Below are 25,361 nucleotides of genomic sequence, written 5' to 3'. Positions count from 1 at the left end.
CTTGCTATGCTAGACTCTGGGGCGGCTGGTAACTTTATGGATGACCAATGGGCAAGAACTCAATCAGTACCAAGGAAAGTAAAACCCCAACCCATTCCAGCTGAGTGTGTAGACGGCACTCCCTTGACTTCAGGACCCATCATAGAAGAAACTCAGGATAAATCAGTACAAATGCATTTTCACCAAGAACGACTGGGTTTCGATCTAATAAAGGCTGTACATTTTCCAGTCATATTGGGAATTCCATGGCTTAGAAAGCACAATCCTTTTATAGATTGGAAGACTAATACAGTGGAGTTCTGTTCCGAATATTGTTCTGGCTCTTGTTTCAGCCCTAAGGAGAAACCATCGACTCGCAGAGAACCGGTACCTATACACAGTGTGAACATCGTTCCCATGGCATACAGAGAATATACAGATGTTTTTCTGGACCTCCAACCTCGACCTTTACCTCCTCACAGACAGGAGGACTGTAAAATAGATCTATTACCAGGTGCAGTGGTTCCATTCGGACGGATGTTCCCTTTGTCCCTCCCAGAAAAGGAAGCCTTAAGGGATTCCCTAAACACCAACCTCCAAAATGGTTTGATTCGAGAATCAACTTCCTCAGCTGGAGCATCGCTATTCTTCATTTCTAAAAAGGGGACCACAGAACTCAGACCCTGTATAGATTATGGCCTCAACAGCTTGACCATCAGAGATATCCAATCTCTCATTAAGGATATCATGGAAGCCGTACAGTGGGCAAAATGGTTCATCAAACTGGATTTGAGGGGTGCGTATCGCCTGCTCAGAATACAAGAAGGGGACGAGTGGAAGACAGCGTTCAGGACACCCCTAGGGCATTATGAGTATCGTGTTATGCCTTTCGGGTTGGTCAACGCTCCTGCTCAATTTCAGCGATTCATGGACAAAGTCTTTTCAGATCTACTATTCACATCTGTTATAGTATATTTAGACGATATCCTGATTTATTCAAACACACTGGAAACTCATTGTCAACATGTCAGAGAGGTGCGACAAAGACTCTGGCAAAACAATCTTCTAGCCAAACCGGAAAAATGCATATTTGAAGGTACTACAGTTCCATACTTAGGCTTCATCCTAAGTGCCAATCAAGTCGAGATGGACCCACACAAGACAGAAGAAATAACCAAATGGCCCATACCTGGTTCAGTCAAAGATGTAAAACGTTTTTTTGGGTCTAGCAAATTGCTACAGAAAATGTATCCGCGGATTCTCAAAGATGGTCCTACCCATCACTGCTTTATTGAAAAAAGGGGTAAAATTTGAATGGAGCCCGGAAGCTGACCAAGCATTCAACCAACTGAAAGAGGCTTTTACCACGGCACCAGAACTTGGACAGCCGGACCAAATATTACCTTTCATTCTAGCCCCCGACGCCTCCCACAGAGCTATAGGCGCTGCTCTTTTGCAGAAAAAAGAAGACCACTTAGAACACCCCATTGCATACTTTTCAAGGACTCTAAATCCAAGTGAAAGGAACTATTCAGTACTCGAAAAGGAGCTTCTTGCTATCTGAAAAGCCTGTGAGGAATGGCGGCATTTATTACAAGGCGCCCAACATCCTTTTTGTGTACGTACCGATCACAGAAATCTGAGTATAATCCAACAAATGGAGTGCCGGAATTCAAGTCACGCAAGGTGGGCCTATTTTTTTTTTCTTAATTCGACTTCGAGATTACCTATGTACCTGGGAAGGACAATCAACTAGCAGATGCTCTTTCCCGGAGTTATGGAGAAGAATCAGGAAAATGTACCGGACTAGAACTCTTGTTACCCGGGAAGAGATTTATAGGCACTGTTAACTTGTTTCTCCAACAGGTGTATAACGCTCAAAAGGACGCCTCTATACCACAGGAAAGATCAATAAACAAGAAGCGGAGATACTGGTTTAAAGAGAACCAGCTGTATCTACCTACACAAGGACTCCAGTCCAAGGCCTTATCATGGTGTCGCGACTCAACTACTGCAGGACACAAGGGTCAAGCAGCCTCCTTGGAGTTAATCAGAAGATACTTTTGGTGGCCTACTGTAGTCAGAGATACGAAGGAATACGTTTCTTCCTGTCCCACGTGTGCCCAGAACAAATGCAGTACAGCCACACCCTTGGGTCTTTTACAACAAGAGGAGCCTCCAACCGGGCCCTGGCAACATATTTTGATGGACTTCATTGTGGAGCTACCCAAATCTATGGATCATACGGCTATCATGGTAGTAGTGGATTCATTTAGTAAGATGGCTCATTTTTCCGCATTGAAAGGGACACCATCTGCCACAGTCACCGCAGAAGTATTCCTTCGAGATGTGGTCCGACTCTACGGTGTACCCATAACTATCGTGTCGGATAGAGGAACACAATTCACTTCCAAATTCTGGACTTCTCTTTGTAAACAACTTTGAATTCAGAGGGCCATGTCTTCAGGATTCCACCCAGAAAGTAACGGTCAAACAGAGCGTCTTAACGCCACTCTTGAGCAATACCTGAGATGTTTCTGCAATCAAGCACAAGACAACTGGTACCAACTCCTGCCAGTCGCAGAATTCTCATACAACAACACCATTCATTCACCCAAAGGCATGAGCCCGTTCAGCTGTACCTTTTGGGTATCATCCCAGGCACTTAGCCTTCTCTGATATACAGCCTACTAAGGTACCAATACTTGATCAGGTGTTGAGCGTCCTAAAGGAAACTCATAAAAAGGCACAAGAGACCCTGCTGAGTAGTCGTCAAGTATACAAGAGATGGGCTGATCCTATAAGACAATCTAATCCAGAATGGCAGGTCGGAACCAAAGTTTGGCTCTCTACTAAATTCCTACCCAGGTGGGTTCATTCAGGAAAGTTCGCTCCAAGATACATTGGTCCATTTACCATAACAGAACGAATCAACCCAGTGGCATTCAAGCTATCTTTGCCGCAGTCCTTACGAAGAATCCATCCAGTGTTCCACGCATCACTACTCAAGGAATACATAACTGACCCCTATCATAGGAGGTACAAGAAGGAAGTCACAAGATCAATTCCTCCGCAAGAATATGAAGTGTCTCGTATTCTTGATTCAATATACAAACAGGGAACACTACAATACCTTATACTATGGAAGGGGTATCCATGGTCAGAAAGAACCTGGGAACCAGCAAGAAATCTCAAAGCCCCTCGACTCCTACACCTTTTTCATAGATTACATCCCAGGAAACCAGGAGAAGTGCCATTGAAAAGGGGTCATACTGTCATGAATCGTCACCACTGGAAGCTATGGGAGCTATGGAGGAAGGGATGAGCCATCTCCGCTTTCAGTGAAGCTAGTGCAGCATGCTAGTGTTCTGTTCTTGTTTTGATGATGTGTTTAAATACACGTTGGAAGCTTCACTCGGCGCGTTGCATCCCTGCGCTTCCCTTTGGGTTTACACGCTGCTCGAGTGTCCCGTATTCTGCACGCTATCACTCATTCCTCCGTTCTAACTCTGTCCTTCCCTCTTTGTCTTCCTCCTTTTTGTTCTGATCCTGAGTCGCCTCTTCCGCGTTATTCTTTAACACTTCCCGGGCTCAGTAGTGGTTACAGTTACCATTGTTCAGTGCCGCCTACTTTATTTCGATACTTATTTCCTCATTCTACCCCTCACTTACCTTCTGGATTCCCTTCCTGTTGGTTAGGGCGACTCCGGTTCCTCTCAGTTGAATCCACGTTCCTTGTCAGCTACGCTACCAGTTCCAGTGCATCTTGGGAATTGTAGTCTCTACGATCGGAAAAGTAACCAACATAGAGAGAAGATCTTTACCTGGGATTCAAGATACCATCAATAGAAGGTCTACATCAGGGACAAGCCTTGCTGAAAAAACCTGAAGTGGGGTGGACTTGCTGGAGGCCCTTACTGCCGGCTTATTGCTTTCAGGCAGTGTGACCTCCAGAAGAGCTTATCCTAAAACCTGTAAAGAAAAGTCTAACAACTCCTGGCGAGAAATAAGAGACATATCTTCCGAGAGCTTATCCGACGAAGCATCCACAGGTGAGGAGGCGGAGGAGGTGGGAGACTTCAAGGCAGGGTGAATCTCTAACTGCTGCCAAGTCTGATAGTGGGTGCCAGCAGGCCGGAAGTGAGTCGACCAACGCACCCTCCAGTTTGTTCATGCATCCATGACAACCTAGCACAAGATGCCTCAGTGGACAGATCCAGGAGCTGGGCATGGCAACAGGGTGCAGTGAGCGGGTGCCACATCAGCCGTGTGCCAGTGCATCAAGGCCACCTCTGAGTCAGAGCAGTTGGTAGTGGAGGCTAGAGACCCATCCAAGTGCCATGCACTACACACCCATGCTGACAGCACACCATGCCCCATAGGGACCGGTCAGTGCCATGTAGCAAGCACCCCCCGCCCCCAATTTGAGTGGCATCCATGGAGGGGACGTGGGTGCATGGGGACCAGAAGTATACATGCTCGACAACAGCTGCCCCAGCAAGTAGCCCTTGCCATCCCCACACACAGGCCAAAGACCAAATGGCTATGTGACACACACCAAAAACTGCATCGATCCCCATCATTGTAAACCCACATGTAAACACCCCAAGCCCATCAGCCCAATTATCCGCTGTCTTAATCATCACCATGTAATGAATTTCTTGCATGCCAAAACACGTGGGGCAATGAAACCTGACCACATCTCCTATGTTCCCTAGAGGCACCCAAGCAACACCAGAGGCATTCGAGGATGACGAGGTGGCAGGCCCGTCTGTGAGTGGGATGTCCGGGGACTCAGAAACCGCTAGTACCACCACCCCGCCAAGGGGCAGACGGCCCACGCAAAGGCAGATGTTCCGCCATGACACACCGCATCACAGCAGGACCAGGACCACCCCACAGCCCACAGGAGCATGACCATGCCAGCTCCACCCACACCCGCAGCTGTGGCCCCGCCACTGAGGCCCACGCCACCTAGCGTAGTGACTGTGGAAACACAGGGAGCCAGCAACCCGGTCACAGCACATGCAGAAGTGCCATTAACCACTGGGCACAGTCTCCGCCAGCAGCCCTCCACTACACCTGAGAGCCCACCCCGCTGGCAACAGCGTGGAGAGACCACAGAGAGCAGACCCCGCCGCCGGCGCATGCATTCACCTGACCCGGACACCGACACACCATCATATGGCTCTCCTGTCAGCAGCCCACGCCGACAGCGCAGCACCTTTCCACCGCAGCCTTCAGCAACACTCGGCATGCTGCTGCAGAGGCTGGGGACATGGAGCAGAGGCAGATGGCGATTGAGGCCATTGGGCACACCCACTAGGGACACCTGCAGTAGTTCAAACGCGACAGTATACAAGGGTCCACACGCAGGATTCCGCTGGACAATGCCAGGACCCAGAGAGTGACAACTGCCAGTACGGCTTGCTAGGCAAAGGGTGTATGCAGTACCCTTTGGGTGCACTACACCCAACTCTAACCACAGGTATAGGAAACCCAACCTTTGGTATAAGCTTGTACTACACAGTTTTGCTAGCATGTTGAGCAGCCAGGCTTATCTCAAGAGGGGTCAATGTGAGTTGTAGGGGAGTTACAGAGATTCACAGTGACAAGTATTCAAATACACTCTTACACACAAGGATTCTTAAATAAACAATTATTTATTTATCAGTCAGTTAGAGTAAGTCTTCTTCAGAAGGGAGCAATATAACAAGTAACACACACATACACTTCAATACTCTACACTCTTTGTTTACGAATCAGTAAAGACCATTTTGTGATGGCCCACAGACACAACCTACACCCTCAGGTGACTTCAATAGCTAGGGTACTGAAGACATTAATATCTTACTGTTTGCATTTTGAATGCTCATAGAAGTTGGTAAAAGGAAAAGGTTATTAGAACAAGAGACCACAAATATTCTTAAACAGGCAAACACTTTTGGATCCCCTAAGAAGAGTCATTCAGTACAACAGGCTAAGACAAAGTCAATGGGCAAAAGTCTTATATAGGATGAAGCACTTCTGGTAGGTAAGTAGAAAAGTCTTTGCACAATGTTTTAGAAGTCTTTGAGAAAAGAAGAATCAAATTTAGGGCCACAAGCTGATTAGACTTGTGAGTAGTAGAAGATGCAAACAACTCTACAGTAAGAGGCAAGTTCTCTCAGACTTTTTACAGTACCTTTTGTATTGAAGAAAAAGTGCAGCAGATGATGTCTGTTCCAGAGCAGCTCTGCAGATCTCACTGTTCCTGGGCCTCAGTCGTGGGGATAAGAGGGAGGACTTCTGGAGACTCCTGCACTGCAATGGGACGGTCATCGCTCACAAACGGCAATCTTCAAATCAGTGGCTGTTCAGTGTTTCTGTTCCTTGCGTCTACCGCAAATAGCAACACAGCGGTTCCTGGCTGTCGAGATGGTCTTTCCTTGCTTCTGGGGTCCCGCACTCTGTTGAGGGGACTCAGGCCTGGTCAGTCCTGCTTCCTGGGAGCTCTTGGCCAACTTAAACGCACACGCACAATCTAGTGTTCCTCTCCTTGGCTATATGATTTCCAGCAGCAACTCTGTGGAAATTCAGCCAGCTCCGAGAAGGATGTCCAGGTGGCTTACTTTGGAGTTGATTGGTCCCACCAACTCAAGGGGAGCAGTCGTCCTTGCAGGGGCTTCTCTGTCGATACGAATTTGGAGTTTCAGCACAGCAGCAGGGCTTCACGGGGCAAACCAACGGTCCAGGAGTTGCAGCAGGTGTTCTTCGGTTCCTTCGTCCAGTGGTCGACTCTGCCTTCCAAGCCAAAAGCCTCGCCTTTTATTCAGTTCTCTCCCATTCATTCCAGCCTAGCTGTCAAGCCACCCAGCAGGGTGGCTGTCCTTGCTGGACAGTCAGCCGGCCAATCATCACAGAGTGCATTTGGGTCTCATAGGAGACTAAGCACAGGGAGTTTCGGGCACCTCCCTCACTTCCTGCCTACCTCAGACACCCTGCAGCCAAAGGCGGGTTTCACTCGTGATTCCCTCCAAAGGCAAAGCGAGCAATGGGACCAAACCTGGTTTGGCACGCATAGTAAATCTCAAGAAGGACCGTTCCACAAAGAAATGGCGAAAAAAAGACGACCAGGCGCATTTTGACAAAAATGGCACCCTTGGGTGCTTTACTGCAGCTGCGAACGCAGTCCGCGATAAATGCACACTACAGTAGTTCAAACGAAACCACAGCCACAAGCCATTCAGTGAGAAAAGGGTAACATAAAAATGTTACATGAGAAAAGTGTAAGTAAAGTCATTTTCACTTTACTGCTCTTGGAAACAGTAGTTTATCCAAGAGAAGGTATTTAAACCTTTGGGAAATCTGAAAGACTTCCCTGTGCCACTGCACTGAAGGTGCTGTGTGACACAATGTGCCTTGTTATAAGTTTGTCGGTCAGGGAACTACGGTACCAGTAAGCTTGCCGGTACCGTAGTTCCCGAACTGGCAAACTACGAGTTGTGCTCGCTGGTGCCTTTCTGCCCGCCAGGTCTGACCTGGCAGACAGCGCGGCACCCGCGAGCACAGTATGTCTGATGCACCGGTTATAACGGTGCCGGTGCATCCGACCTCCCCATTCCCATTGAGCCCTAAGCGTCTCAAATGGGAATGGGGAGCATTCCGTTCCGGTGCCCGCGAATGGGCAATTACCGGGTCCGACAGGGCTGTAATGACCCGGTTATTGCTCATTCGCAGGTGCCGGAAATTTTCTGAAGTTTGGCGGCAGTCTGCCGGTTTTACCAGCAAGGCTACCGCCAAACTTCTAATGAGGCCCAATGTAAAAGATGATGCCTATGGAGTTTGTCTGTCTTCCCAACCAAAAGAAACAGAGTTCAAAATCACATTAAAGTACATGAGAGAGTGGGAAAAAGGGTCTCACTCTCTCCAGGTAAAAAAAAAAATCAAGTCCTGAAAAACCAGCAAAGTTGCTGGGGGTCTCTAAGGTGGAGGGAATTGGCACATTTGTGAGAATTCTGCATGACACGGCTGCACTGTCGGCATTTGGCCAGAGAGTCAGGGAGATGACGGAAGGAGTCTCTGTACTTGCCCAGGCCATCCGCCAAAGCAATGCATTGGTACGCCAACAGCTCCTGGTGTCTAGCTCCTTCCCTTCAAGATTCCACAACACCAACAGGGGACTCCCAGCAGAGCACAGCAAGGCAAGGAGTAAATCCCTGCACCATCTGCACTCCAGCTCACCAGGTGCTGGGTGGAGGTGGGGGTGGGGAGAGGCCACGGACATAGTCAATAATGTGACACCAATTGCCCTGAGTGGCCATGCTGTAGAGTTGGTGGTGGAAGGGGGATAGTTGCTGCACACTCTTTCATTAAACTGTTTAACTTCATCAATGCAAGGGTATTCCTGATTGTGTTCATGTGCAGGTTATTCACAGTGGTGGAAGTGGCTTCCTCCAGGGTACGCTTCTATAATAAATGCTCTATTAGTTTAGTGCCTGCTGGGCCAGTCTCCCATCCTTCACCTCATCCCTGGGAGTGGCTGCTCTGGCACCTGCCTCAAGCAGTTAATCTGCGTCTTCCTCTGGGTGTGATATCTCTGCGACTGGGGGTAGTGGCACCTTCCTCCTCCGGCAGATGTTATGTAGCATTGCGCACACTAGCACAGGTTTGCTAACTTTGTCAAGGGCGTACATTAGGGCTCTGCCAGTACATTCTAGGCCCCGGAATCGTGCTTTGAGGAGTCCGAAGGTGCGCTCAATGTACACATGGGTCAGGCTGTGGGCATGTTTGTAGGCGGTCTTGTGCAGCGTACGTGGGTCACGCACAGGGGTCATCGGCCACGCCAGCCGCGATTATCCGGAGTCGCCTGAATGGGGTGAGGCGCACACTTTATTCACTGTGTCATACTTGGGAGTGATCTCACACAGTATCGTGGCAATGGTCATCGTGTGCATGCATGTGTTCATCCCACCCATGCCATGTGTATGTGTGTTGTTGGTGCAACCTTTCTCAATGGTGTTGTACATTAATTTGCCTGCACATGCACCTTGTGGCGGTTGTTCAGTGGTGTGTCCCTGGAGGCTGTTCTTATGCATGGGGCATGCTGGGTTGCCTGGTGTCTTACCCTGCTCTTCTGGGGGCAGTGGGTCAACAGTCCCAGGTAGCTGCACGTGGGCACATGGCTGTGGCACTGGCTGGCCTGCTGCGGTGTGGTTCCTCGCTGTGACTCATTTCTGATGCATTTTGGTACATGTGGTCATGGGTTTGTTGTAATAGCTGCGGTATGTGTACGTTAGCGTGCGTGTCCAGGTGTGTCCAGCGTGTGCATGCTCCCTTGGCTATCCCCTAATGTTGGTGTGGGTGCTGGCCGGGTGTTGCTGGTGCATTTGCTTGTCATGCCATGCTTCGTGTCAGTGTTAACACCCCCTCCCCCCAATTTTGGTCAGGTGCTTCACTATGCATATGTGATGGCAATGGTACTCGCCCACTAACCACTTCCATTTTCCTCTATGCCTCTCCATGTATCATGGCAGTGTGCTGTTGCGTAGGACCATGGAGTCGTGGGCAGAAGCTGAGTAGCGGGCACAGCAGTGGGTGATGTCGGGGTCGCAGGTCACATGCACATTGAGGGAGTGTTAGGTCCGGTATACAGCCTCATGGGTCTGGGGTGCCACCAACGCCACACGGGTGCAGTCAATGACTGCAATTACATTAGGCAGTTGGGCAGTGGCATAAAATCTTGCCTTCATGTCATTGTCCTGGACCAGGGTGGTGGGCAGTGCAATATGGTGATTCACATGCCACAGGAGGGCATCCAGCACCTGGGCAGGACTGCACAGAATGTGGGCTGTGCGATCCCGTGCATTATGATATGATAGGTTATTTATAACACGCTCAATACCCAGAGGTTTCTAAGCGTGGACCCGGGGATCGAACCTGTGTTGCTCCGTGTCATCTTGCTTCCAAGGCGAGCACGTTGCAGCTGAGCTATCCTTATGAGGCCTTCTGAAATATGGCCACGGAGTGCTGGAAGGTGCCTGTTCCCAGGAACTGCAGGACTGCCACCAGCTTGACCAATTGGGGCACAGCTGTCCGGATGTGGGTTCTGCTTCCTATGTCTTTCTGGATTGTGGCCACCACATTAGTGATGGTCTCCCTGTTGAGGCGGTTCAGGGTGACCCAACTGGGTGTCAGTGAGGGTCCAGGATGATGGTTTGTCCCTGGGGATGGCCAGTACTGTCAAGGAGTCCCCCCCCCCCTTCTCACCTGAATGCGTTCTTTACCGGTGTCCTTGGATGCTGCCTTCTTTCGGATGGATCGGGTTTTGAAGAAGGCGGCCCGTATCTCTGCCGAATCCAGAATGCGTTCAGCTTTCCAGGAGGCCGAATCCAGGAATCCAGGAGGCAAGGTAAGTTCGCTAGAACTAGAATCCAGGAGGAAGAAGAAGGGTGAGGTTCGAGGAAAGGAAAGCGGAGTGGAAAGGAGAAGAACCGCGAGCTACGGAGCACACGTCTGGTCGCTACTTTGCAATAGCATTGAGACGCGCGGAGCCGCGGAAGGCGTGGTCTAGAAATGGAGAAAGGTTACGTCCAACGCATGGAGCGAGAAGGGAATGCGTTGGACTGCCATATTGGAGGTATTAATGTGTATAAACCTGTTGTGACAGGGACCATGAGGACCAAAAGGGGCGCACCCTGCGATTCATGACAAGTTCTCCTCCTCCTCCCTGTATTTTCTGGGCGCTGGCCTGGATGTCCTACATCTGAAGATCCAGGCGATCATGAGCAGATGCCTGTCCCAGCTCGCAGCAAATAATGGTAGCATTGTGTTGGTAACAGTGTTTGGGGTAGGCGTGTGCCTTATGTAGCCAGCTGGGGGTAAATCTCGGCGGTATTTGCGCCGACTCATAATCCGGCGGAGCGGTATCGGTGGTGCTATTTCCATAATACCACCCAACTCGTGATGAGGCCCTTAGTGCAGAATGTCCTTTAGTCTTCCATGGAAATATTTTATTTGGGGGTTGATTTTGCAGGGCTGGGGGTTTGGGCTGCCTCACTAATTCGCTAACAACCTATACCATAGACATGTGTTAATGCACAGGTTTGGTTTCCAGGACAAGTTTCTGGACTAAAGTGTAACATAGAATAATATGCGTGCATCTCTACACCCTAATCCGTAGGTCGCAACTCTTATTTATGCCACAAAACCGCCAAAGATAATATGTCTGATTTGATGTCGGTTTTTAAGTGTATGGCCTAACCTGACTTGTTTGTTTGGTGCCCTGTAGTGTCCCCTTTCCTTCCCTCCTCGTCTCACACTGGCCTCGCGTTTTAACCACTGCACTCTGAAGCATCTTGAATGCATGCAGCACAATACAATCCTAAATAATTTTGTTTAAACTTTGTTATTTATCTGCTGTCACTAGAAAAGGAAGGGGCACACATGTTATTTAGAGCACATTATAGTTGATGAATGAGGGGATTTGGCTGATCTGATTAAGCTCTGCTGTGTCATTTCTAGCATTGACCTTTATGCAGATGTTCTGATTCATTGCTTAATCTGTGAAGCCCCTCCCAGAGCCCCCCTTTATTTCCAGGTCCTGAGAGGCCATCTCATTGCACAGCTGTTTCCTCCTTCTTCCAAATGTAACCTCGCAATGTTCTCTGTTTCAGGAGGAGAAACGCACAAATGTTCAGGTCAACCGGTTTGGATTTTTCGTGAATGGAACCCTGACAGTAGACGTGTACCTTAGCCTCGTGGGATCCGACTTTAGCAATCAACTGGTATGTTCATTCACCATGGCCGAGGCCCTTTGGGACAAATGGAGGGTGGCTGTGGGAAGACCTATGTATGTATTGGTGGGGTCATACATGATTGATCGATGGGCTATCATCGGACTCGAGTAGATTTCCACTCGGCGTTTGAGAGAATACAGTTGGCAGCCTATGATGCAAGTGGTCCCCCTTTTCCTCTGACCCGCTTCTAGCTCCTCCTCTCATGATGTGCACCTCGCAGGGGCTATTTGGGCATGTTAAATATTGCCTAGCGTTTTTATGGAATTTATTTGCAGTTGGAATTGTCACTTTTTGCCAATTGTAGGTTTCCTTTTGACTGATTCAAATAAATCTTTGAGGTCAAAGTTGGCATCACTTTGAATATTGCAAAGGGGCTCATGGGGGGGGGGGGGCGGCAGAGGGAGATCTGTACCGAGTTTAAAACCTGATGTGTGTAGAGTGTGATGGAAAGTCTTGGACTGCCTCTGGCAAGAGGCCCTGTACCGTGCTTTTTCTGACTGTTTGATTTTCAGCCTTTTTCCTTGATGAGTTCCAGTCAGTGTGATCCCGACCTTGTGGTTTCACCCTGAAGAGACTTGGCCTCCCAAGGTTCGGGTTTCCCAAGACACCATGTTTTTGTGCAAGTGATTTGTTTGGTTGGTGACAGACGCCACCTTTGGGATGCCATAAAGCGCTTCTGTGTGTTGCAAATATAGTCTGAGTCTTGCAGCTAAACTTTGTTCCCTTTTGTGGGAAAAGCAACAAATGAAGCCATTTAATGACAATGAGACTGCCTACTTCTCAAGGCTATGGGCAGGAGAAGCCAAGCCCAAACCTGACTGGGGTCCTGAATGCATCCTTGGGATGCCTGAGGAGTGTCCACATCTTGAGTGTTTCCCAAGAAGATGTGGATTTGCACTCCGCTCTGGATATTCCTATGTGAATAATGAATCTTCTTCATTATTGTGACTAATCCCGGGCCATTCCCAAAGCATGTGTTGAACGGCAAACTGAAGGAGATTGTGAGAAAGCTTAGGAAGCTTTCCTGCTGCCGCTGGCCAGACCAAGCCTGATGGCAACACTTTTCCAATGTCTGCAAAAGACGAGAGGGAACCAGTCAATCAGTATTCTCTTCTCGTGACTAAGTGGGTAGTATGATCAGGCCAGTACCATGGCCCCGTCAAGAGGGGATGGCAACCCCTCTCTGCCGGGGGTGGGTGGCCTACCAGGGAAAATGCACAGCCAGTTGTACCCCAGAGGGGCACAGAGAGGGCCCATTTCCTGGCCCCTCGCCAGTGCCAGTCTATAGATGTGCAGTATCCATTTGCATCCCACCATGCCTCTGAACCCAAGTGCTGACCAAGTTGTTTCTTTCTTTTCCTGAGAACGCATAAGAAGCTGGAGAAGACTACCCACAAGACTGAAAACATCCAGCGCCCCAGTCATTCACATATGGAGCCAGTGGCAAGCACTGAGGTCCTGCTCACCTGTAAAGAGACCTATGTGAGTGTCCTATGGACACTGCTTGGAAAAGAAGCGACAGAATGTGGAGCTGGAGCTCCCGCTTTGTTGCTAATGACTGGTGAATTGAATGTTATTATGAATTCCCTGGCGGTGACCTCCCATGTGGCCAGGGTACGGCAGCCACTACCTGATCCCGACCCGGGGGGCGGCTATATGAGGCAGGAGGCAAGTATCAGGGCGATGTCATGACTCATTGGCTGAGATGCGGTATCTTCAACATTCCCATGGGAAGACTCTCTAAAAGCCAAACGCCTAATGGCCTATTTCCAGCTGTTTCTTTCCCCCCGCCTTGTCGAGGAAGTAAAAAATACTCTTCCCAATATTCCTTAGGTCAAAACCCCCACAAAGCTCCAACAAAACCCTTTTTGCTTCTGATATACCTTTTTCTGAAAATGTTCTCTGATTTAAAACACCCATAATCCATGTACGGAGACAAGGAGGATGAAAGAGTTGGTACGAGGTAACAGGATCCTGAATCGCAATGTGCAGACTAGTTGTTTTACAAAATTACCTAATCATAGGACATTTAAAGATGACAACCGCACTACTGAAGGTGCCAGTGCAGGAGAAGATGTCCGTTCCCATGCAGAGGCTTTTGAGTGCAGGAGACACGTACCAGTGTGGCACAGCAACGGGGTCCACTGAGACGGAAGGAGAAACACAGTGCATGAGCAGGATGTGCCATAGAGATTCTGGGAGCTGCAAGAGAGTTCCTGTGCGCCTGGCAGCTCGAAGAGGCAGCGTTCTCCATACCCAGACCTGAAGGGAAGCAGGCGTGCGACAGCTGAGCCGCGAAGGAAGCCGGAAGAATGTCTGAGTGGGAAGCGAGCCGCAGAGCCATGCTGCAGAAGCGTAAGCAGGACCAGAGACGCTGGAGAGAACTGGTGAGTCAACCTAAAGCAAGTGGGGACCCCAGGGCTTTCCGGCAATGGCACCCAACCATTCAAGTGTTATGAGATTGCTAATACAGAAACAACAAGATGATTCTTTGAATGCAGAAAAAGCAAAGTACAGATTCAAGCCCCAGTAAGATACGGATGCATGAGATGTAAATGTGCGGCACAGTTTGAACCAACATTACCGCAGACAGATATACAGAGCCGCAAATGGTATATGCCGTTTTGGTGATACATAGGAACTGTGAAACCCATAATAAGTCCTGGCCACAGAAGGATACAAGGCAATTGAGACACAAGAGAAGTCCTGGCAGGTGTGATAAAGGCATGCTATCAAGAGAGATGACACAGACAAGAGATGTATACTTCTAAACAAAACATTATTTATTATCAGGAAGGTGTAATGCCTAACCTGCCATAGACTAAGTGGGAATTTCCTTACCTAAAGAAACTAATGAAAGTCTGTGTTTACAAGCCCAAAATAAGTCTGTCTGTGTCAAAACCTATGCTTGTCCTCTATAACAAAACCTGGTGTGGGAATCCTCTCAACAAAATAGAAGTTTTCAAAATTAAAGACTAGGCTACTTTCAGCTTGAGTTCTTCTTGGGTTCCCTATTTCAAGTTCAATAAAGTTCCAATAGAAGTTCACTTCAATAGTGTTTGGTCAATTTCTTAAATTGCCTTCTCCAGGTTTGAATGTATCACAATTCACACAGAATGAAGGTCCTGGGACTCCCTTCCCCAAGACAGAGCTCCTCGGTTGTTTTGACTCTCAGGGTTCCCTTCCCCAACACACCACTCAAGTTGTTTTCATCTGCTCAAAGTTCAAAAGAAAACACCAGGTCTGTTTTGACCCATCTTAAGGTTTGCTTCACCATTCAGGGTTTCCTGGTCTAGGCACAGTTATCAGACCACACAGTCCTCCAATCACAGGTCGCTTGACCATAAGTCTCCCCAAAGCTGTTATTGATATTGTGGCCTGGAGGCAGTGCAGGAGGGAGGAAGGGTGAGCAAGTACCTGGGCCCGAGGGACAGAGGGTGACCAGGTGCAAAGTGCCGAGAGAGAAGAGAATTAACAGGGGAGAAAAGGGGCAAAAGCCGAACCAAAGAGGAAGGTCTTGAAATGCTTAGGGAAAAGGAGATGGTTCTCCTCAGGTTTCAAGGTGGTCGGGAGGCTGTTCTAAAGGGAGGCCCTACCCGAAGACCGAGATCTGCCACTAGCTCGTTTCTTTGAAAAACGACTGACCCTGAGGGAGGGAGTTAGAAGTAGAGGAGCGAATGGCTCGAGAGGGGAGGTATTTACGGAGGGATAGTTGAAGGTATTTTGGACCCAGGCCCCGGAAAGCCTTGCAGACAAATGCAGAGGGTTTTGAATTGAATCCTTGCATCCAATGGGAGCCAATAAAGAGATTTCAGAGCTGGAGAGATATGATCACCGGGTTTAAGGCCAAGGGCAAGTCTTGCAGTCCTGTTCTGGATTAGTTATAAAGGGTGAAGAGTGGAGGCAGGTAGATTTAGAAAGAGGCTGTTGCAGTTGCCCAACCTAGAGAGAACCATGTTTGGGAGACAGTGAGTTTCTGGGAGAAGGCGAGGAAAGGCAGAGTACCTTGAAGTTGGTGCAGTAAGAAGTTGGGCTCCCTCACCGGCTCTTCTGCCTTGGGTTTCACTTTCCACACTTGTATTCCTTGTGAAACTCTTTGATACCAGTTCTTGGCTTGTCAAATGCTGGTGACCCTTTCTCACATTTGCAGTTATAATTGACAGCCTTTCTTATCTTTGCAATTTTAATGCTCAAAGACCATACTGCTTTTTACTGGCACTGTGTCGTTTGATATTTCTATTTGACTTAGAATGTACATTCACCATTCAGTACACCGTAGTTTACTCAAATAGCAGCTTTCTTCAGTTTGGAATTCAATATGTATGGTATTTACTTGTGCCCACTCTAATAGTATTGTAGTTTATTCAATTAGTAGGTTACTTTTAGTTCGGTATTCAATATGGGTAGCATTTTTACTTACATTCGTGGACTGTTACTTATGTGCAACACGCACACGCACACGCACCCGCGTCCCTGGCGTCTTCCGTAGCTCCAGCTGAACCCGGGCTTGGACGCGCATGGCTCTTCCTGTGCCTCTGTTGTACGGCAGCACCTGCTGCCTGCCTTCACATAAGAGGGCTCCTGGTCCTGAAAAAGTCCCTCTTGCTGGTCTCCTGGGATCTGACAGCAATTAGAACGACATGCCGGAACTTCACACTACTCGGCAGGCATCTTCTTCGCCCCAGTACTAGAGTGGTGAAATAGGTTACTAGTATTCGTGTCTTCCTCGTCCCAGTACTGTAGTAGGTTGAACGAGGAAAATTGAGGGGAACTATCATTTATTTATTCTTATTTGTTGAGCGCACAGCAGCCCTTGGGCATCGTTGTACTTGTTACAGATAATGATCAAACTTAGTTACAGAGATTGGAGCAGAACTTAGTTGTAGAAAGGAAGCCAGGAAAAACATAGTAACATACTTAACACCATACATTTTATGCAATATACATAGTGCAATGCGAGAAGATGTATGGAGGTGGATTAGATGTAGGAGGTTGATGTGGCTGGGGCAAAAGGGAAGGAGTTAATTGAAGAGGGCAGTTTTCAGGTGTTTCCAGAAGGCTGTGAGGGACGTCTCCGCTCTGAGGGCAGTGGGGAGAGCGTTCCAGAGCTTGGGGGCTAAGTACGGGAATCCTAACCACCCCTGCTTTGGCCCTGTGGATGTGCAGGGTGTTGATTTGATTGCTGTAGTGTGTTCTGATGGGCTGGGAGGATGTGGTCCTTGATATGGTTTGTGACAGGTATGATGGTGCAGTGAGATTGAGACATTTCTGAGTGATGGTGAGAATTTTAAAGGTGATGCGTTCTTTGACTGGGAGCCAGTGGGCTGCCTGTCTGGCTTGGGTGATGTGGTCTCTTTTTGGGATGCTTAGTGCAGCTCTTAGCGCATTGTTTTGGGTGACTTGAAGTCTGTTTGATTTTTATTGAGGTGCTTGCTAGAAGGGCGTTGCAATAGTCTGCCTTGGCCCCTATCGTAGCTCTGGCAATTGAGAGACAGTTAGATTTAGTTAGTTAGGGCTTTATGGCATTAATACGTTTCATGCTTAAGGCTGAGGCAGTGGCGCTTACCTGCCTGTTCATTGATAGGGTGGAATCCATGTGAACCCCTAGTGTTACCGAAGAGGATACAGGAATGCTGGAGTTATCAATATCAGAGTTGGTGTAGATGGGGTCTAGCTTGGCTAGTGTGGCTTTTTGGCCGAGAATCAGAATCTCAGTCTTGTCCCCATTGAGGCATAGGCCGTTTGCTGCCATCCAGGCTTGGATGGTAGTGTAGATTAGGTGCAAAGGCTCTGCGTCTTGGTCATATAAGCCTGATAGAGGTAACCAGACTTGAGGATCATCAGCATAGTTGGTATATACGATACCGAGTGCATCAAGCTCGTCGTAGAGGGGCTTTGTGAAGAGGTTGTATAGTGTGGGGGCTCTGCAAAAGCCCTGTGGGCGTCCGCAATGAACGGTGGTGGGGCGCAGCATTAGCTATGTTGGAGAATACTTTCATTACTCTGCCTTCGAGGAAAGATGTGATCCAGGAGGCTCCTTCTTTGGAGAATTGTGCCGCTTGGGTGAGGTGGGCTGTGAGGGTCTTGTGATCTACATGATCGAAGGCCGCTGAGAGGTCTAGGAGGAGGAGGAGGGCAGGCTTGCCTTTGTCCATGATTTGAGTGATTTGGTTTTTTAAGGCTAGTAAGGCAGTTTCTGTACCATGTCCTTAGCGGAAACTAGACTGTATTTTTGCTAGGATGGGGTTAGTTTCTAAGTATAATTCAATTTGGTTGTGGGCTGCCTTGTCCAGAATTTTGAGAAGGAATGGGACGGTAGTTATGGGCCGGTAGTTGTTTGCCTGTGCAGGATCTGAGGTGTGTTTTTTCAAGAGGGGGTGAACCCAAGCCTATTTGAGGCTATTTGGGACGATGTCTGTTTTAAAAGAGGAGTTAATAAAGGCTGCCAGAAGCGGGGCAAGGTCTTCAGCACAACCCTGGATGATCTTAGGCGGGCATATGTCGCCTTTACGAAGTGATGGTTTGAGGTGTTTGAGGAGGTCTATGACTTCTGGTTCTGTGATGTCTTTGAATGAGAAGTTGGGCGAATAAGGGCTTTGTGCTCAGGGGGTGGGGGGGGGGGCTGAGAGTAGGTCGGAGTTGGCTGGATATCGCATTATAGTGATCCAGAATTTTCTTCTGAAGGAGGTCTATTTTGTTGAGCATTGCAGCGTGTATGCTTGCGCACCAGGCTTTGTCTTTGATTTTGTCAGAGCTAGCAGGAGGAGTGGTAAGTTCATTGAAGATGGTGAAGAATTTCTTGGTTTGGGAGTTGGCCTTAGATATTCGTAGATTGAATGAGTTGGATTTGGCGGTGATGAAGGCTTGTTTGTACTGAAGGGCAATCAACTTAAAGCTTTCTTTGGAGGCGTTGCAGGGGTTAGTCTGCCAGTTTTTAAAAGCTATTCGTTTATTGGAACAAAGAGTTTTAAGTTCTTCGTGAACCAAAAGTTCTTGTGAAAGGACTTTTTCTCCTTTTTACATTCAAGTGGAGCTATTGAGTCAACCGCATTGGTGAGGGTGTCCTTGAAGATGTCTGCTAGGATTGTAGGGTCCTGTGAGAAGGGGGGAGATAGGCATGGGGTGTTGAGGTATGATGGGAGGTTTTCTGCTGTATGTTTTTTAGCGCTTCTTGTTTGCGCCATTGGGGCCCGTGTGAGGATTTTAGGGCAAGGGTCAGTAGGAATGGAGAATTAAATGCAATTGTGGTCAGTCCATTGGTAGACAAGATTAGATGTGATGTGCGAGTCGCAGTTGTGGTCTAAAACCGAATCTAGGGTGCGGCCTTTGGCGTGAGTCGGGCTGGAGACTTTTTGGGAGAAGCCTAGGTCTAGAAAGTCTTTGGTCAGAGCGGTGTCTGGTTTATCTTTGGAGTCGTTGTAGCCAAGGTTAAGATCATCTAGGAGTATGGTTTTAGTAGAATTTTTGATATCACCGAGTAGGTGGGTGAGGTGGCCTTGAAAGTCTGCCGGGAGACCAGGGGGCCGATATAGGACATGGATGTTGGTGTTATTAGGTGAGAGGGATAGTGGGTGATGGGTCTGATGGATAGGGAGTCTTTGTGGATTGGAGCAACTCCCCCTCCTATTTTGGATTGTCTATCCTGTCTGAGGATTGTGTAGCCTGGGGACCTGGGGGCAGAGCGAGGGTGATGGCAGTGCTGGAAGCCTCGTGTAACCATGTTTCCGTAATACCTAGTATGCCTAGGTCTAGACTGGATATAAGGTAATTTATTTCAAGAGCGTGAGTGGGGAGAGAGCGAACATTGAGCAGTGCGCATTTGAGGTGTGGCTTCTGTGTGCTTCTGCCTAGTGGTGTCTTGGTAGGCATGCTTTGGGTAGGAGGTTAGAAGGTGTAAAGGTTGATGGCGAGGGCTTAAAGCTGTGATGCGTGGTAGGCCTAGTTGTAGGTGTGGAGTGGTAAGTGATGTTACTGGAAGTTCTTGCGGCAGTGCGAGAGCCCAGTCTGTGGTTTCTTGACTTTTTTTTTTTTTAATCTTTCTTTATTGGGTTTTCAACAAATAGTAACAAACAAAGGAACATTGATTAGTCAATGCAGTATGCATAATTCAAGAACAACATAATATAATGTTCCCAACCCTCCCGCCCCAACCCCCTCTCTCCGAGACCTCAGATGCATCCACAGTCTTCGTCTGGACCTCGTGCCGGGCCGGGACTGTCCGTACTGACCGAGGCGCTGTCTTGAGCCGCTGGGTGGAGCAATGGCACTGTTAACACCACCCAATGGAGTAGTTCTTCACTGGAGCCCAGCCTCTGTACCTGAATCGCTGTCTCCCAGGCCGCGGTCTCAGCGGCTATTCATCTTTTGAGGTCACCCCACCAAAGGGCCTCGCTTAGGCCTCCGGCGCTTTTCCATCCCATGGCTATGCGCCTTTTCGCTGTGATGTATATCAAGTCTTTGAGTTTATTTAGGGGCTTATTCTTACTGTTTCGCTTGTAACTTCCCAAAATGCAGGCTGCTGGCTCGAATATCCACTTCAATCTCCGCTTTTGCTACCCTCTCTTTCACTTGGGCCCAGAACCTCTGGACCGTCGGACAGCCCCAGAACATGTAGGTCATTCCCGCCCTCGGCTCGTTGAATTTGGGGCATGTCTGGGTTGTGGCTCCTTTGAACCTCGATATGGCGTCGGGTGTAAAGTAGGCCCTGTTGGTAATGTACAGCTGGATGAGTTGGAGACGGGCATTTCTAGAGATTTTTTTATGGTAATGGGTTATTCTCTCCCATGCTTTGTCCTCAAATTCAAGGCCCAGTTCCCTCTCCCACCTCTCTTTGCATTTAAGTTCACTCTTGGTCGTGCCCTGGAGTAGGGCATCGTATAGTCTGGTGGTTGTGTGGCCCCCCTCAGCAGTGTCCAGCATTGACTCAATGATAAGAGTCAATGCCAGGTCGGTGGCCTCCGGCCATCTGTTCTTCATGGCCTGTGTTACTGCTTTGTGGAGCAAAAACTGGCCTGTGGGCAGGCCTGTGGACTCGCTGAGGTCAGCGAATGTCATAAGCTCCTGCTCGTAAGTGAGGTCTCCTAATACTGCCACCCCATAGGGTTCCCACTGGGTGCGTGTTTCTGTGTGTCCCCATGAGAGCTTAGCCATGACTGCCGCAATGGGGATCAGGCCCGCTTCCAGAGCTGGGTTCCAAGCCTGACCAAGTATGGGTAATGTCTCAGAGCCCCCTTCTCAACCCATAGTAAGTCCCGGAGTAACAGTCGAGGCAGAGCTGGTTGGAGAAGTCGGGTGTCTGAGGCGGTTTCATCTGCCATCCATTGCGTCACATGCCTCAGTTGGCTAGCCAAGTAATATAGTTCGGAATTAGGGACCTTCAATCCCCCCCTCTCATAGGGTCTATGGAGAATGTCCAGCGCCACCCTCTGCCTACCTCCCTGCCAAAGGAATCCCATACAGAGTTTGTCTATGTCTCTGAAAAAGGAACGGAGGATGTTAAAGGGGATGTTGGAAAAGCAATGCAGTAAACGGGGGAGTGCCACCATTTTGAGGAGCCCCACCCGCCCCGCTAGCGAGAGTGGGAGCTTACCCCAAAAATCCATGGACTTTGCAAGGGCATCTTTAGCCCTAACCGTGTTAAGAATGTGTTCGGTGCTAGGGTTACGGTGTATGGTAACACCCAAGTATCTAAAGGATGTCACCTGCCATTGAAGGCGAGAGGGGGCAGGGATCTGTGCTCCTCACTATACAATGCAGCAAGGGGGTAGAGACAAGACGTGTCTTTGTTGATCTGAATGCCCGTGTGTTTATGGAAAGAATCTAAAGTCTCTAAAATGTAGGGCAGGAGGTGCTCAGGATTGTGCAGGTACAGCAGAATGGCGTCTGCGTACATAGAGACGAGGTGTGTCTCCCCGTCTAGTTCGATGCCTCCGTCTCCATACTCCTGCCGGAGATATGCAGCTACAGGCTCCGCGGCAATAATATATAGCATAGGGGACAGTAGGCATCCCTGCCGTGTATCTCTGTAAAGGGGCCACTTCTCTGAATATGTCTTATTGGTGCGCATTCTGGCAGTGGGATTGGTGTAGACCAATTGGGTCCATTTAAGGAAGGCGGATCCGATCCCCATCCTAACCGTGATGGCATATAACCATTCCCATCTCACCAAATCGAAGCCTTGGTGGCGTCTAGTGACACCACAGCATATTTCTGAGGCCCTCGCTCAGTGCTGTATATGATGCGGTGTAACCTGTGCAAGTTTTCGGTGATAGAGCGCCCAGGCACGTAGCCAGTTTGGTCCTGGTGAATTAGCAGGGGGATCCCTCTACGTAACCTATTAGCAAGGAGTGCAGTCAGTATTTTGTTATCTACATTTAACATGGATAGTGGTCTATATGACCCACAGTCCGTCCCATCCTTTCCAGGCTTCAGCAAGGGGATTATTATGGCTTCTCTCATGGATTCAGGGAGGATACCACGTTCATAAGCCTCATTGTATACTTGCGCTAGCAGTGGGGCAAGGGTCTCTTCATATGACTTATAGAATTCCCCGGGTAGGCCATCCATGCCCGGCGCTTTCCAGATGGTAAGGATCTAATTATTGCTTTCACCTTGACAGTGGTGATTGGGTCGTCTAGGGCTTCAGCCATTTGTGAATCTATTTTTGGTAGCTCTATGCTATTCCGGACATCCTCAATCTCTGTGTCAGTGGGGGGCAGGGTCTTGGAGTATAGGTCACGATAGAACTCGGAGAAGACTGAGTTAATCTCTGCCTGGGTGTGCGCTGTAGCGCCATCAGGTCTGAGTATGTGGCAAATGGGAGTCCTAGGGGTTTCCCTCTTGTAAAGCCAAGCTAAGAGTTTATCGGGTTTAACTCCCAGCGTGTGTGTTCTTTCAGTGTGCTTTTCCTGTACTGTTCTGGAGTCGAATCTGCCCTGCTCTCCTGCTCCCCAACTCTTTTTCCGCGCCTACCAGGGAATTCATGATGGACCTCTGGGCGCCCCCAAAGCAGCTATCATCTCTCCCCTCATGACTACCTTATATGCCTCCCACGCGGTACTGACACATTCTACACTGTCCAGGTTGTGTGGTACTGTCTTTTATGTGTTCACGAAAGGCTGCATCGAGCAGGGCTTCGGCCCTAAGTCTCCAAGTGGGGATTGGGGGTCTGGGCGGGTATACCTCCCAGGTGGCCAACATGGGGGAGTGGTCTGACAGCACTCTTGGCAAATACTGTGCGTCGCAAAACGTGGCTTGCTGCCCCTCACTGACTAGAATATAGTCCAGCCTAGTGTGGACGTTGTGTGGCGGGGAGGAGTATTCTTTTCGGTCAGGGCCCTGTTCCCTCCACAGATCACACAGTGACAACCGGCTTATTAATTTAGACAATATTTTGGCTGGGGGGGATGGACGGGAGTGCTTGGTATCAGACCTGTCTTTGAGGGGATCTAGGGTGCAATTATGGTCTCTTTCCCCCCCCCCCCCAAAATCATACTGCAGTTTACATAAGGGCTCAGACGAGAAAACAGGGAGTGGAAGAAAGCGGTGGTATCATGATTAGGAGCATAAGTGCTAACCAGACATAGTTCCCTCCCTTCCATTGTACCTTGCACAAGTGCCATCCTGCCCTCGTCGTCCGTCTTGGTGCTCACTACTCTGAATGGGATGGTCGGATCGATCCATATCAGGACCCCTCTTGCATAAGAGGAGTAGGAGGATCCGATCAGAGTCCCTCGCCATGTCTTGGCTAGCGCCTTCAGTTTTCCCTTCGTTAGGTGTGTCTCCTGGAGCATAGCAATTCCAACCTTGCATCGTCGCAAATATGCGTGTATCCGGTGTTGTTTCACAAAGCTGTTCATGCCTCTGACGTTCCACGTCATAACTTTTATTCTTTCAGCCATAGGCGTCGTGGTGTCCGTTGCTCCTCCTCGGCCTTGGTCGAGGTCCTGTTAATGATGTATCTGTCATGAAGTTATCCTGAGGTCTCGGTGTTTTTTGATCAAGTTTCCCAACGTGGGTGCTAACTCTCCATTTCTCCCTCCCTTTTAACAAACTTTCCAAACGTAGAACTGGTCCAGCGAGGTGACCCTCGTTATGACTGTCTCGTTTCCGCTCCTTAGGACCAGACATGGTCTTCGGGTGCCCTACGGGCAGGTAAACGTTCCCTGAAAAGGAAACTCCTGGGGGTTGGGGGAGCTCTTGCTTCGGCGTTCCATATAGTAGGATCATATCAGCCGCTCGTTAGGCTAGGTCCTTCTGCTGATCCGTAGTTGTATTAAGAAAAGTTCTTCTGCAGTTTTTTGGAAGGCGGTTCAATGCGGCTTCCGCCTTTTGTCTTCGATGTCAGGTAGTTGCTGTCCATCCATCCAGTCCCGTGCCTGTTCCGTGGTGTCAAACAGGAGGGCCCTGTTGTTGTGTATCACCTTTAGTCTTGAGGGGTATAGAAGCATGTATCGCAATCCTGCTGCTTTCAATCTGGCCTTCGTATGTATGAACTGAGCTCTGTTCATTTGTACTTGGAAGGTGTAATCGGGATAAATCGCAATCTTGGCAGAGTTCCTCTTGATCTGGCCACCTGATCGTGAATACGTCAAAATGACCTCTCGGTCCCTGTAGTTCAGTACTTTCGCTATCATAGGCCTAGGTGGACCGCCTGGTGGTGGTTTCTTAGCAAGTGACCTCTGAGCCCTCTTTATGGAGAAGCCCTCCGACAGATTTTCCGCGCCGATCTCCTGCAGCAGGAGGTTCTCCACGTAGTTGGTGGGGTCCGGGACTTCAGTGCCCTCCGGCAGGCCGAGAAGCCGGATGTTGTTGCGGCGAGCCCGCCCTTCTGCCTCCTCCGCTCTGTCCTCCAAATTCTTGACTCTCTGCTGGAGGCCATCCACGTCATGTAGGAGTTGGGTTTTTGCTTCCGTATTTTCGCGTACCTGGGTCTCCAGCGCTTCGGTTCTACCAGCCAAGGAGCGGACATCCTGGCGTAGGAGGCCCAGATCTGTGGCCACAGCGTCGATTTTGTTCACCATTGTTGCTTGGAATGGCTTCCAGGAGTTGGGTATTGCTGGGTTCGGCCACCGCTACAGTGGGGCCAGTTTCCATCTCAACAGATGCCGTGTCTGAGGCCTCGGGGTTGGGTAGTCCGTTGGCCGTGAAAGCGTCTATGGTGGTCTGGCGCTGCTTGGACCTAGCCCCCTTCCTCGTCGATTTATCCAGGCAAGACATTCCCCTGGTTTCGGCGCTGTCTGTGGGCTTCGGGCGCTGAGGGCAGTTTCGGCAATGTGTGCTTTACTTATGGCCTCGGATGTGGTTCGCGGCTTCGAGCTGTGGAGGCCTGGGTTGTGCGTTGTCTGCCACCGGAGTCCGCTTAATGCAGCGGGGGCTAGATTGCAAGGTCCCGCTTGATTGCCGGCGCGTGACTTGGTGGGAGGCTCACACAGAGGGCCCCAGGCCAGTGCTCTGCAGCTCCACGCGTTCAGATTGAAGGAGCCGCAACCCCCGCTGCTACTACCCCCACTCCACGAGTGGACTGTAGATTCGCCCGGGGCCTCCGGCAGGGAGGTGGGCCAGGGACCCTTCCAGAAGGGCGACCCGTCCCACAGCTAGAGATCC

At 49.4% G+C, this 25,361-nt stretch overlaps 1 protein-coding gene across 1 annotated transcript in view; it reads left to right on the top strand.

The window, feature by feature from the left end:
• Positions 1-25,361, top strand: part of LOC138447901 (protein GPR108-like) — an 851,977-nt gene that overhangs the window by 7,469 nt on the left and 819,147 nt on the right. The window contains exon 2 of the mRNA XM_069604412.1: positions 11,634-11,744. Coding sequence (XP_069460513.1) covers positions 11,634-11,744 — 111 coding nt within the window. The remainder of the gene's footprint in view (positions 1-11,633; positions 11,745-25,361) is intronic.

This window comes from Ambystoma mexicanum, chromosome 3q (assembly GCF_040938575.1).
Source record: "Ambystoma mexicanum isolate Mex_15411 chromosome 3q, UKY_AmexF1_1, whole genome shotgun sequence".
NCBI classification, from domain to species: domain Eukaryota; kingdom Metazoa; phylum Chordata; class Amphibia; order Caudata; family Ambystomatidae; genus Ambystoma; species Ambystoma mexicanum.
The sequence above is the reverse complement of the archived record's forward strand: the minus strand, read 5'-3'. Positions and strand labels throughout refer to the sequence as shown.